General features: G+C 45.1%; 1 protein-coding gene across 3 annotated transcripts in view; it reads left to right on the top strand.

The window, feature by feature from the left end:
- Window positions 1-9,727, top strand: part of LOC146340474 (beta-galactosidase-1-like protein 2) — an 85,640-nt gene extending 75,913 nt beyond the window's left edge. Inside the window, exons 17-20 of one of the 3 annotated variants that reach the window (XM_084803620.1) lie at window positions 2,984-3,098; window positions 4,752-4,868; window positions 6,160-6,229; window positions 7,152-9,722. In XM_084803620.1, coding sequence (XP_084659746.1) covers window positions 2,984-3,098; window positions 4,752-4,868; window positions 6,160-6,207 — 280 coding nt within the window. In that variant the 3' untranslated portion in view covers window positions 6,208-6,229; window positions 7,152-9,722. Of the gene's footprint in view, window positions 1-1,048; window positions 1,183-2,983; window positions 3,099-4,751; window positions 4,869-6,159; window positions 6,230-7,151 lie in introns of those variants that run through there. The other 2 variants (XM_084803619.1, XM_084803621.1) reach the window with 2 other exon arrangements.
- Window positions 9,728-13,702: the final 3,975 nt, after the last annotated feature.

The following is a 13,702-nucleotide window of genomic DNA, read 5'->3' as shown; positions in this document are numbered from 1 at the left end:
CATGCAAGAACCATGACATTAAGGGTCAGTGTACACAGCCAGCAGAATCGAGTGGCACAGCATTTCCTGAACTCTACCATTTTGAGTGGGAGCGGTCCACGCTTGAATGTTGTTTCCCCATGAAAACTCCCCACGTGCAGAAAACGAGCATGTCAGCATAAAGTGTTCAGACTAGTTATCTCCCTGATATTCAGGAATATTGGAGAATTAGTTAGGGAATGTTTAAATCTGCAACTGCCCACTTGTAGTGTGAAACGGGGACAGACGGGGAAAGCTTTATTTATTACATTCTGTCCCTTCCTTCCTCCAAGGCTTTCAGGGGGAATACATGTTTCAACAGCCCCGCAAGGTAGGTTAGGCTGAGAGAATGACTGGCCCAGATTTGAATCTGGGCCTTCCCAGTCCTAGTCCAACTTTCTAACCACTACACCAGTCTCGCTTTTCCATTCAGTTCTGTTAAATGAGTCAAATTTAACAGAATTGGATAAAATGCTTCTTGCCTCAAGAGAAAAAAAAATAGCATTTAATAGAATAAGAAGATTGCTTTTTGTTCCATACTGGGTGTTCCTTAACCATTTAAACTGTTTAATATATAAAAAATAATGTTGTTTTCTTACACTGGTCCTGAGAGAGGAGCACAGGGGGAGTGGCGACTGTGGGGCATGCGAATATAGGATCAGTTCAGTGCCCAAGGCCCAACTGTGTTCTCTTCTCTCCAGAATTAACTTAGATTATCCATTCACAGTTTTAAAAACCTGTTTGTGTTGCAAATGCACCAAGGAGCTGAGATTCTGCTGAGCCAGACACCTCACACCTCTAGCAGCATCTCCCAATTTGCCAGTGCAAGCCTTAGCATATTCAGGGGAAGCCCTTTATTGGATTAGGGCCCTGGAGCTGGTTACATATCTGTCGCCTCTGGGCATGTATGAGGCCTTTTAATAAGAAAATACACACAGCCCCGGAGAACTGAAATGGATTAGATTAGATGTGAAGTGACATTCCCCAGCCCTCCGAAGAAACACGACCATCTCCCGTTGCTTTCTTGCAGATGGGGATGCTGGTTGCTGAGGGTGCGTGTCTCTCTCTCTTTTTAAGAATGCTCCTTCTGTCCCCTGAAAGGTGATGCTGGGGCTCCTGCGTAAATTCTCAGGATATCCTATGGATGGCATAATTCCTGCCAAGGTGGAGTTCCATAATGCTTACCTATTGTGGTCTGCTGACTGCAATAAATTATTTCATAATTTTTATCAAGGTGGTAACCTGGGGATTTGAATTTTAACCTGGTAGTGGTGTCAGAAATGGCAGAGGTAGAAAAGAAAAGGGATGAGGAATTATTCTTCCAGGATACCCAGATAAGCTTATTACTACTTGTCCGTAGCATGGGGAGCAATAACTTTTTATGCGCAAAATCTGTTCTGTTCCACTTAAATGACAGCATCTAGAATACCTAATACGGTGAAGTTAAGATTGGGGGTGCTGTCTTCCTTGAATACAAGGGGGAGAGAATGCTGCATCAAGGGAATGCAAGTTGTAAGAGCCTTCCTTGAAGACACACATGCACTGCACCACTTATTCCTTGATGCAAGAGGGTGCACTCATTTCCCTGTTTCCAGAACAGAAGGAACAAGTGGGACCTGCAACAAAATGTTGCAGTGTGTATTCCCAGCCCCCGAGAGGAGTGCCCCTGATTGGGATTCTGGCCAGCTTGGAACAGGAGTATTGTGGTCCTGTTCAGGCCTGGTGGTCAAAGGGGACGGCTGGAGGCAGGGAAACCTTTGTCTCTCTGCCACCCTCCACCAAGACCTCCTCCTCCTGCATTAAAAGGATCAGGTAGCTGGTGATGGGGATTGCCTCTTCCTGAGCCCCTGGAAAGCTGCTGCTGGTTAGAGAAGAGTATACTGGGCTGGATGGACACGAGTCCAAGCTTGTATCAGGTGGCTTCCTAAGTCCCTATAGTGCAGTGGCGCAGAACCCCTTTCAGCCCGAGGGCCAAATACCATTTCGGAGAAGTTCTCAGGGGCCACATTCCAGTGGTGGGCCGGGCCGAAGGCAGAAGTGGTGGAGTCAAATGCTAACATTCCCAGCCTCTATTAGCTTAAAGCTCTTACTGTGAGCAACCGCGCCTTACGAGAGAGGCATTTCAACCTTTTAGAGTGGCCGGGGGGGGGGGGGGGGAACTGCGCAAAAGCTGGGAAACCAAACAATCTGTGGCCGGGGAGGATGTGGGAAGGGTGTGGCCATCTGGGGAAGCCCAGAGGACTAGACTGGAAACACACACCCCCACCCCTGCCCTGGTTCTGCAGCCCTGCTATATATAGCCCTAGAGGGCTCAAGTCTGAGGCCGCCAGCCCCAAATGTGAGCATTTTATGGCCAGATAACTTGGGTCCTTTTTCTTTCTTTTCCTCCTAGTGTAAGGAGGCTTTAAAAAAAAAAATCACGGCACACATCCCCCAACCCTAATCCCCACAGTATACTGTCAGGGGTTTGATGAGGTCATTTCTCCCTTCTCCCTTATTTTTAGGTGGCCCTGTTTTACTTCCAAACCAGTATGCGTTCAGCCACCCTGGTTCGATTGCTCTCAAAGAGCAGTGTTTGTTTGAAAGCCAAACAAGGGCCAGATTCACCCAACTGTTGTACATGTGAAGAAGCTGACTTCCTTTGACTTACGCTAGGTGTATTAGGTCAGTCTTCCAAGTATCTTTGACCGGTGGCTGGATCTCAACTTCTAAAATTGGACAGGAGCTGGGACATGCTGACTCGCTTTTATTGCTGTTTTTATTGATATTTTTCTGGTTTTATGTATTGTATTGCTCTAAGCCACCTTGGGAAGGCTTCAGCTCTGAAAAGTGGCTAAGAAATATTGTAAATAAATAAATAAAATGGGTTGTGTGAATGGCCACAGAGTTCTCCCCACTGGAGGTCACTGACTGCTCTGAGGGAGCGTCTGCTTCTCTTTTCTCAGCCGTTTCTGTCTCCCAACAGTCTGCGTGGGTCCTCTTCATGGAGTGCCGTCCCAGACAGCGCCATGGGCCCTGCATTCTTCCGAGGAACCCTGCAAGTGCAACATATGCCCCAGGACACTTTCTTGAAGCTCGAGGTAAGTTGCTGATTCTTTTTTTTCTTTTTCAGAGGCCTTAAAAAGAGATGTAGGAGAAGGGGGCCTTTGGGCTGGAAGGTAGATTGCAGGCTCTTTTTAGAGCCAAGCCCTTTGGCAGCAAGGATATTGGACTATCATGGCCAGAGATCTGCGAAACCTATTCCTTTGCAGATATTTTTACCTTCCTGCACGCTGTTTGGGAAACTGAGGTGATCTTCGCAATGCAGATCAAAGTCATTGCTGTGCAGTGCATTGGCATGACTATTATGCTCTGAATTTGGCCTGATCGTGTATCGTGATCCTGATTCAAAACAACACTGTAATGTACATCTGAATCTGTTGTGCATTACAGGTGGGATGGTCTTAGTCGTGCATCAGCTTGTGCGACCAGTCCCCAATTTTGAGAGGGGAACGGGGGACAAGCTGATGTTATTTTTCTGTATTGTTGTAAGCTATAACATTTTTGCTACACAGAAAATATTTTCTAAAAATAATTTGATATGATTTGATGATAATATTTGGGGAGAGCAATCTTATGTCCCCTAGACAGTGTCTGCGGGAGATAGGATTTTTCGGTTTCCCACCTCTGAGCTCATAGACAGCACTACAAGCTCAGACCCGGGAAACTGCGCTCCCCATCCCTGCTTCCCCCTCCTAGCCAGCACAGAGAGAACCGCGGCAGCTGCCCCTCTGTGTCTCTTCGTGCTTGTAACATGGAGCGTGGAGAGGGTGAGAACGGGTGTTCCTGGGGGCAGGGAGGAGACTGCAGAGGCTGTTTTAGACAGCTTCCTATGTGGTCTCCAGCCCCGTTCCTGCCCCCTCCCGAAGCTGCACTTAGATGCCCAAGATCAGGCATCTAAGGCAAACTGCAGGGTAGCCGGAGCACAGAGGGAACCCTCTCCTCTGTGCTTCGGCTACCCTGCATTGGACAGGCGGTCGGTCGCCTTCGACTTCAGACAAGGTCAGAGGCGACTGACTATCTCGATAGGATTGTGCCCTCAATCTGACTCCCTGTTCACGGTACTTACATGCAACAATGACTATGGGGTTTTAAATTAAAAAAAAATAGTTTTTGCAATGGCAGTAGAAAAGCACAGCACCAATCATGGCCCAAAGTGATTTTGATGGTTGGCTAGGTCTTGTACACATTGTTGCAGCACAGTTTCTTACCCTGTCCCAGGGGTGTTGAACCTCTTTCAGCATGAGGGCTACATTCCACTTCGGAGAACCTCTCGACAGCCACATTCCAGTGGTGGGCGGGGCTGAGGGCAGATGGGGCAGGGCCAAGACACCAGCCTATGGTAGCTTAAAGCTGTTCCTGCCAGTAACTCAGCCTTGGGAGAGGCATTTCAACCTTTTAGAATGAAGAGGGGGGGAAAGTGCACGAAAGCTGGGAAACCACCAAACTATCAGTGGTTGCAGGGAAAGGGGCATGGCCATCTGGGGAATAACAGAGGGTCGGATTGGGATCCTGAACCTGAGGTCCTACAAGCCTCCTTAGGCATGGTATTAGGACTGGAGAAGAATACGAAGACTTTATTCTCAGGTGTTTGCCTTATTAGAGTGGTGGAAGCTATATATAAAAGCACTGGCCATATGGTCAAATGCCTAGGTATTGCTCTGCTGCAGCCCTGCCCTGTTTGTCTTTCCTAGGGCTGGGAAAAGGGAGTTGTGTTTGTGAACGGGCACAACCTTGGTCGCTACTGGAAAATTGGTCCTCAGGAAACACTCTACCTCCCAGGAACATGGCTCCAGCAAGGGCAGAATGAGGTGAGTTGCTTGATTTGAAACATAGTCTCCTTCTTTGCATCTGTTGAAATACAGCCAGGAGCTCACAACTCTTGTACTGACCTACCTTGGCATCAGCAGTGCATCTACCAGAAAGGAGTTTTAGCACCTCTTGGTTTTTGGATTCCATTCAAGTGCAGCTTGACTTTGAAAAGACGAGCATGTTTAAATAAACAAGATGCTGTGACAGGTGATTTGTGTTTGTGTGAATGGTCAGTAAAAAGTCCTCCACTTTGCTGAATCCTTGATGCAGTGGAAGGGGATGGGAATGCTGAGAGTTTCTGCTGGGTTGACTTGAATTCCTAACTTAGACTTGCCCATGCATCCCTTATTATACAGGGCTCACAATTTTTAAGATTATTGGTATAGGCTCAGGGCTGAACTGTGGAATCAGCATAATCGCACAGAGCACTTCTTGTTGGATTGCAGCACGTCAGAGTGCAAGAGAAAGGGGCCACACATTTAAATGCCTTGCCCCATTATTTTTAAAACCAACCTAATTCCCTGCACACTGAAAACGAGCATGTCGGTAAAAAGAAGAGGAAGGGGGAAGGAAGGAAGGAAGGAAGGAAGGAAGGAAGGAAGGAAAAAGAAAGAAAGAAAGAAAGAAAGAAAGAAAGAAAGAAAGAAAGAAAGAAAGAAAGATCATGTAGTAGGAGATGGGTAGTGAGACCCTGTAGAACCACTGACGTTCAGAGTAGACTACTGGGCTAGATGGACAAATAACTTGACCTGGTATAACAGTATTCCTAACGGTTTTAACCCAGCCTTCTTCCAGTCATACTAGCTTTATATATGCAGAGAGCAGGCATTAAAGATGAGGGAAGCATTCAAACTTGTAAGCCCCCTTTTGCGTTCTGAAGCAGTCCAGTCCAGCAAGCCCTGCTTCACATAATTTCTACTCATTATGGGGCAAACAGCAGGTTACATGTAAGTGCATGTAACAAAGCCTCAGCATTGTTGTTTTTATGAAAAGCAGCTTTTCCAAGGGTGAACACACAGATGGACCTCAGCTTCACAGGTGGGTGGTAGTGTTGAACAGGGAAAGAGTTCAACCCAGCTCCTCAGCCCCAAATTGCAGCCTCTCTAGGCTGCTTTTCATTTTATTTTATGTATAGCATGTTGTTTCTTTCTGTGTAGCTCAGCTGTTAATACTTCATTAACTTTTTAACTCTTGTTTGGTTCTCACTGGAGGAGAAGAGAACATGAAAGTCTGTACATTTGCACAGTTTATCTGTATTACCAGAATGTGGCCCCTTCCATTATTTTGCAGGGATGCCTTTGCAGTATAGCCCATGTTCACACAGCACTTACAGCATAATCCTATACGTTTCTACTCAAAAGTAAGTCCCACTGAGCTCAATAGGGCTTATTCCAGGACTGTATAGGATTGCAGCTTTAACTCCTTTTCTCACCAAGAAAGGATTTAGTGGGGAAGAATTCTGAAGCGTATTTATGTCTTTTACATAAAGGATATGTGAACAGTAAAAATTTGTTACACCTGAATTGTATCTACAGAAGTACCTAATGTAGTTCATCTTTATTTGTGTGACCACTGCCATAGGGAAGATGACTTCTTCCCAAACTCTAAGGTGGTTGTTTCCAGGGTGTGGATCAGATCTGATTGGTTAAAGCTTACATGGAATTGTGGGAAAACGAGAACACTAGCCTGCCCTCACCATGACTTCATTGAACCTGATCTTCCTTGTGAGGAAGATGTGGGGAATGTATTTGTGAACATTAAACATATGTGAACCACATAGAAGTAGGGATGGGGTTCACATTTTAATGGGAACTTGCCTAATTCACACTTCCTGAACCAATGCACGAACTGAAATGCAGTTATCCTTTGGTATTTACACTCTAGATTTTGTAATGCATGTGTATATTAGTGAAAATAATGTATTGGGGGGAACTTGCTTGCAAAAATGCTTATATTAGCAGAAATGCACATGCAAATCCATACCAATTTTTGTGTGGACTTTTAAAAAATAATTGCAAACTGGTGAAGAAAGGGACAAAAATAATTGCAAACTGGTGAAGAAAGGGACAAATTGAATTTATGACTGGAAAAATGAGAAACCAAAATGGACAGTATTGTCCACCCCCTACACAGAAGTAAACTACCTCTTAATAATCGCTGTGGACCTACCTTCCATTTGTTTGCCCACATGCATTTGTTGCGTGTACATTTCTTTGTGCACGTGCAGAGATGTTCTGACATCTGTGCAAGGGCTATTGCTTTTCTTCCCATTTCTTCCCCAGATCATCGTTTTTGAAGAGCGTGCTGCGGGCCGGATCGTCCAGTCCACAGACTTGCCTTTCCTAGGAAGGATCCAGTATGTGAGCTGAGCCAGGGGGGGTCTCCCTGGCTGTTCTGCCCCCTCCCCCAACTGGTTCCTCTTAAGCAGCGGTTGAGGGTGTACATCTGAAATGAATTTGGGTGATGGGGTACAGAGGTCTCGATGCAGGCGAATCCTCTCTTCCTCTAGACCCTTGTGAAAGATGTGCCCCTTGTCAATGGATTTCCTAGCTCCGGGTAGAGTTTGGTCAGTGAAGGCTCACCTTGTCAGTAAATGTAGGAGGCTGACTCTGAATACCTGAAGTGGGAAAGAAACCAAGAATGCCGAGGAATCTTTTCTTCATGGAGTTCAACTCTGCCGCCAGTTCTCTTGCCCCAGAAAAAGATGCTGAGAATCTTGCAAGGGAATGAATGTGCAAGAGCCTGTGAGGATCCACTGGATTCAAGAAGCTGATCTCGAATGATTTGACTTGAATTGGGCACCTGCTTGATAGCGGTCTTGAAAGGAATGTTCCCTTTGGCACTTAGAATGGCTGAACTTGGGTCCTGCTGGCCTTTTCAGGCAATTGCAGCCCTCCTTACTGTGAAAAAAAGGGAAACTTTTATTCCATTCTTAGGTGCCTGGTTTGGTCATTGTAATTTTTGCTTAATCTAAGAGTTCAAAACACAGGTTCTTTATTGTTAACTGAAGGCCACCGTATGTTTTGTCAGATAAATGCCAGCAATGGGCGAGGAGACCCATGCAAGCCATATGGAAATGGATGGAGGTTGCGCTCGAACAGCACATAGGTGGTTTGTGCACTTAAGGTTGTACGACAAGATGTCCTCCGGACATGCAGAACACTTGCTGGAGCTGCGTTCGATGCACCCAGTCAAACAAAAACCGACGCATGTAATCCTGAGTGCTGCCAGTTTGTAGGGCTCCTATAGTCATCTGTGCTGTGTGCAAGGGATGTGCACCTCTTTGTAGGCAGCTATGGGGAACATAAGAACCTATCTACATATGCCGCAGAACAAGGTGATAAAATTCTGGACATTAGAGCTTCAGTTCTACCACCTTGCATTGCGTCATCTATTGACTGGCTCTACTTTCCACATATTCCTCAGGTTCGTATACTATGCATGGGGAGTGAGATCCTGTGTGTGTTCTCAACCAGTCTCTGCCCAGATTCTGTTGGTACCATTGGGACTGGAGCAGTACTGAATACCTGGACAGTCAGTTTGAAAGGGGAAGTTCTTCTTCTGTGCATTCCCCCCACCCTCTTTAAAATAGCCTTAGAAGGCAGTGCAGAGGAGGCAGTGTCTTTCACAGCTGGAACACTAGGCAGTTTTCAACATCAGGCCATTTGTAAAAAAGTAGCTTTTAGTTAATGTAAAGAAGGAGGAAGAATCTGGAAAGGTGTAAGGGATAAATTGCACTCTTTCTGATCTCTGCTTTCTTCCCCCATAGAAATCTCCCAAGAGCTTCTCGGTTTCCCTTCAAGATTTTATTCATACGCACAAATGCTGCAGTAGGCCAACCTCTTGAGACCACCAGAAGCGGTATTAGTGACCGTTTGGGGAATATTTCCTTCTCCTCTTGCTCAAAATATGGTTTTCAGTCCCTCCTGCTGCTAGCCTGTAACTGGCTGTCTCTTGCAGGCTGCCTCTCCCTTCCCTCATCATGAAAAAATTGAATTTGACATCTGCGCTCACAACTGCTGTTCCGGTCATCATCCAACAAGCCTTTTCACCACCACCCCAGCCTGGCTCCATATCCCTTCTTAGAGCAACCACCCGGTAACCGCAGCCATGAGAGATTTCAAGGGGATTCTGGCTGTTAAAAACCATATTTAGTTTTATTTAACAAATTAAATACAGTTGAATTAAAACTTGAGAACAGACAGTGCAGCTGTAAAAAAAACAAAAACAACCCCCCCCTCCATCTGGACTGTGCTGCTGGCCCACAACATTTCTACCCACCCCCCACCCCTGCCTGACTTTCAGAGGCTTGGAGCCCATGTGTTCCTGCTGCATCCATGGCACAGGCCCGGGTGCTTGAAGCCCACTGTCAGCAAAGCGCCTTTGCAAAAACGGGGGGTTCTCAGGATGTGTCCTTTTGATTTGTTTATTTTTCTCCATGATTCGCTGCAACCTGGCTGGGTTATTGTAGTTGTAAATAAAAGAGGCAGACATGCAAATAGGAGAGGACAGCCATTGGAAACGACTCCCGTGCTGTCAAAACTGAAGTCTTAAAAAAAAAAGAAAAATAAATGTCTCTCAGTTCCCCTTTATAAGCAAGATCTGGGCTGCGTTTTTTGAAGGCTCCAGGCCATAACTGAGTAAAAGAGAGATGTTCTGGACATTCAAATTTCATGCTGTCAAGTTCTGAAATTTAGTCAATGCTTTCCACCACCAAAAAAAAGTGATGACAGTTTTTCATAGTTGGAAACAAGAGCCTTATCGGTTTAAAGGCCAGTTTTTTTCTAGTTGATTGTTTTGATAAATAGTGCCATGAATTGACAAAAAAAATAAAAATAGTCTCTATTATTGTTATGCTTATGATTGTTATTATTTTAAATATCACGAAATATATAGAGATCTGGTATTAGTTCAAAGAATGGTTTGATTCCACACTGTCTATGCATCTTAGCTAGTTATGTTAAGGATTAAAAAAATAAGTGCATTTTCCTGTACAGGTTTACATTACTTTCCCTTCAGCTGACAGGTACAGTTGTGCTTTTTTATTTTATTTTTAAAGGAAAGCCAAGATACAGTGGGGTTGATTAGATGTTTGAAGAAAACCAGAGTTTAGAGAGGCCATTTTTAAAAAGAAAATTTGGAGGGGGCAGGCAGAATGGGTGGATCTCTCTTTGGTCTTTAATTTTACAGAAGATTGGCACAGGCAATACCCACAAAGGAATGTGTTGAGCTTGACACAGGCGATATCCAAAGAAGAATGCATTGAGTTGCGGATAACTTCCCTTAGAGCCCGCCACCCTGCTCACATCATACCACATATGGCTTTATTTGAATCCTGCATAGGGGCATAGCTTGGATTAGTTTATTTCTCCCATCTTTAGCTGGCAGTGAAAGTTAAACAAGACATTTGGGGCCATCTATATATAGTGGTGCATTGAATCATGGGAATATCCCTCTGCAACTCAGCAAGTAGAAGTGCTAATATACACCACCACCAGCATCTCATATGGTCAAGCTGTTCCTGAACTGTACCACTTTAGCCTGTAGATGCCAGAATCACCAATAAATTGCTTTCCCAATTAACAATAACATTTCCCACCAAATTTACCAGTCATAGAAAATAAGATATTTGGAGAGAAATGTTCTAGTTTTCTTTGTGCAAGGATTTTGTGTTGAGGGTGGGGGGTGGGGAGGCATACCTCACCTTACAGTCTGCTTTAGTGTGGTCCAGGACTACATACTGTTCTCTTTGTGGAGACCATCCCCTTCTCTGATCTTTGGGCAAGCCAGGAGCAGGTAGCGAAACCTGCTTCCTGTAACCAAACTAGAGCAGAGGTATAACCTGGGTACAAATGTATTTTTCACACCTTCCAAGTGCTGGATTTGTACAACCCTCGGCCACAATTCATAACTTACTCTGATGCTCCTACACTGGCTCCAGCAGGCAGGAAAAAAGATAAACCAGAGAAACAGCCCCATATGTCTTCTCTTGTTAATCTCTACATCAGTCTGCTGGTCTTACCTGCATGTAAGTTAGAGACAGATTAGATTCTTTTTTGGTGGGCCGAATTTGTTTGGTGTACCTTAAAAATGGACTGCCGTATTTGTTTTTAACTCTGGGATGAGCAAAGCACTACCTGTCTCTGCTGGGATTTGACTGAACCTCCTTCATAGAAGAGGCACACAGAAAGATCTTATGTGGTTGAGTACCACGAGCAGCATCCTTTGAGCCGCACCATGTATACTCTGCTCTACAAAAGTCCCCATTTTCGAACCAAGGTAACTCGGGGATGTTTCAGAAAGGAAGATGGTCCTCATTAGTGCCACAGGACATCACATTCTGTTATACATTCTCACCTACTTCCAGATATATGTTTTTAAAGTGCCAATCTACATGATATAAAATGAGGTGGTAGAAATGTGGACTATATCACTTCAGAATACAGGTGCATTTGCATTGTTGAACACTCCTCTGCAGAAGCAGGTGACTGCATGTAGGATGTGAAGCACATTGGAGAGAAAAGTTTTATGTAGCCCTCTCCCTGGTGCTTACATTTGGGGAGATTGATTATTTTTTCATGGGGGAACATCCAAAAATCTGACAAACCTCACAATCTGAAGCGGTACAGACATAGATTCTGCCAGATGTGTTGATCAGCTCTACGATGACTGTTTACGTGTTTGCACCAACCTGCCCCCCTCAGTTTTGTTGCCAGATCCCATCTACCTCCCATAGCAGATTGCATTAGGGTGGCAGGTCTGATGATTCATGAATTGAAGCTGTGGCTTTGGCCTCTGGCCTCCTGACCCGCATTTGTTTTTCAGCAGTCTATCAATAGCATGATAAGGTTGCAAAACTGTCTGGGAGTGGATGACACACACCTGAAATCAATGCAATGTGCTCTACAGAACTTTGGCAAGGAACTCATGATATGATGGAATCTGCTGCCATTTTAAAAACATCTTTCCCTTGAAAGTTTCAGCAGGGCCAAAACATGGTTTTCAGCCAATTCCTGGGATCCCTTGCAGTGTTGTTTGATGATGTTGTGTGTGTTTGTGAGGTGCTGGTTTGCACATAACGCTAAGCCACGGTGTGGTTGTAGAAAGCTGGCTTGTTATGTCCAAACCCATTTCCCAGACAAACTATAGTTTCTTAACCAGCTGCAATCCACAAATAGAGCCCATGGTTTGTTGTTGGCTTATGAAGTGTGGCTTGTCTAAACCATGGCTTGCCATGAAGACTGGACCCAGAACTGTGATTTATCGCTGGCTTGTTTGCACTGCTGTCCACCCTGAAACTGAGGCGCCCCGCAAGAGCAGCCTGAAAACAAAACCACTCTGAAGACTGGCAAAATGGACAGCAGAGAAATAAACCAGAAAAAGGGAAAGCAAGTTGTGGTTTGTTGGCTTGTCTGCAAGACAATTCATGGATAAAGCAAACAAATCATGTTTAACAAAAGCCATGGCTTAACACAGCCTTCCCCAACCTGGTGCCTTCCAGATGTGTTGGACTACAATTCCCAGATTCTGAGATACCAGGTTAGGGAAGGCTGGGCTTAGCACTACCCAAAAACACAGCCTGTGTGTGTTTGAGGGGAGGGGCAGCAAGCTCACAAATCTTATAACCTTAGTTTGGCATTCAAGTTGAGAAACCCTGATGCATCGACTGATATGTGCAGCTGGGATAGGCCAAGTTCAGAATTATCAGCCCAACGATCGAAACACTGAGTAGGCACCTCAGATGAGAAAAGGCTCTAATATAGGTTTGGTTAAACCCAACATAGGAGGCCAAAACCACCTCCCTGCCCTCCTGGAGCTGATGAAAGAGGTACGGATTGCAGGAAAGGAAGCTTTGCTGGGTATTTGCTAGTTTAAAAGTGGCAGTCTTTTTTTTTTTCTTTCTTTCTTCCTGACTTGCTCCCCATGCCTTGGCCAAACCCCACCATCTTTTACAGTTTAATAAATATAATTATAAGAGCAAAAGTGCCACTGCCAAAGGCAGTGTCTCTCGCTAACTCAAGGGCTGCTCTGTCTGGTTGTGCCCAAAGAAGTAGTTCATGCCTATTGGGATGGGAGAGGAGTAGAAAAACAAAAATTGGTCAAGGGTCAAAATGACGACCCTTGTCCTTATTAATGTCCTGTGGAAGTCTGCCTCTTGGTTTGGATGTTGGCTCTTGGAAGAGGCTTTCCAGCACACTTCCTTCTGTGTGCATCTTCCGCACTTTCCACCCACAGCATCCCATGGGTCTCTGCACCTCCAGCCAAAAGTGATGTTGCCAATCCACAGCTTCTGTGCTTTTTTCCCCCCTTTGCTTTATTTTTTTTAACTGGGTTGTCTCCAGAGGATCAGTTGTGTTGTCTTCCTTCTTCATTCAAGAGTCTGCGAGGAAGTTCAGGAGAGTCTAAGCAGTTTCGGTTGGTTTGGTAATTCAGCTTGGTTACTCTCAGTTTGTTAAAAGTGTCCAGACTTGTGCCTGGAGACTGGGTACCTGACTCGAGGACACCGCAAGAGGGAATTCACTGCAAATTAAAACATCAATTTGAATGTCACACATTTGCTGCGTTATGGCAAGATGATGTTCTCCTGCTTCCAAGCCTACATCATCAACATCATTGTTATCATCATTGTTATATATCATCATCATCAAGTCTGGCTGCAGCTGCGTGTGTAACATGGCTACCACTGACAATGGTAGCCATGTGTCTCATTCTCCTCCTCTCCTCTGTAACACCTAGTGCAAATCACCTGTTGTCATGACATCACAATGGTATGTGTTATTTTCCCCACCCCCATCAGGGAATGGGGAAACACAGCCCTGTGGCATCATGACCC

This window comes from Heloderma suspectum, chromosome 6 (assembly GCF_057233095.1).
Source record: "Heloderma suspectum isolate Gila_16-S chromosome 6, 16-S_ref, whole genome shotgun sequence".
Taxonomy (NCBI): domain Eukaryota; kingdom Metazoa; phylum Chordata; class Lepidosauria; order Squamata; family Helodermatidae; genus Heloderma; species Heloderma suspectum.
The sequence above is the reverse complement of the archived record's forward strand: the minus strand, read 5'-3'. Positions and strand labels throughout refer to the sequence as shown.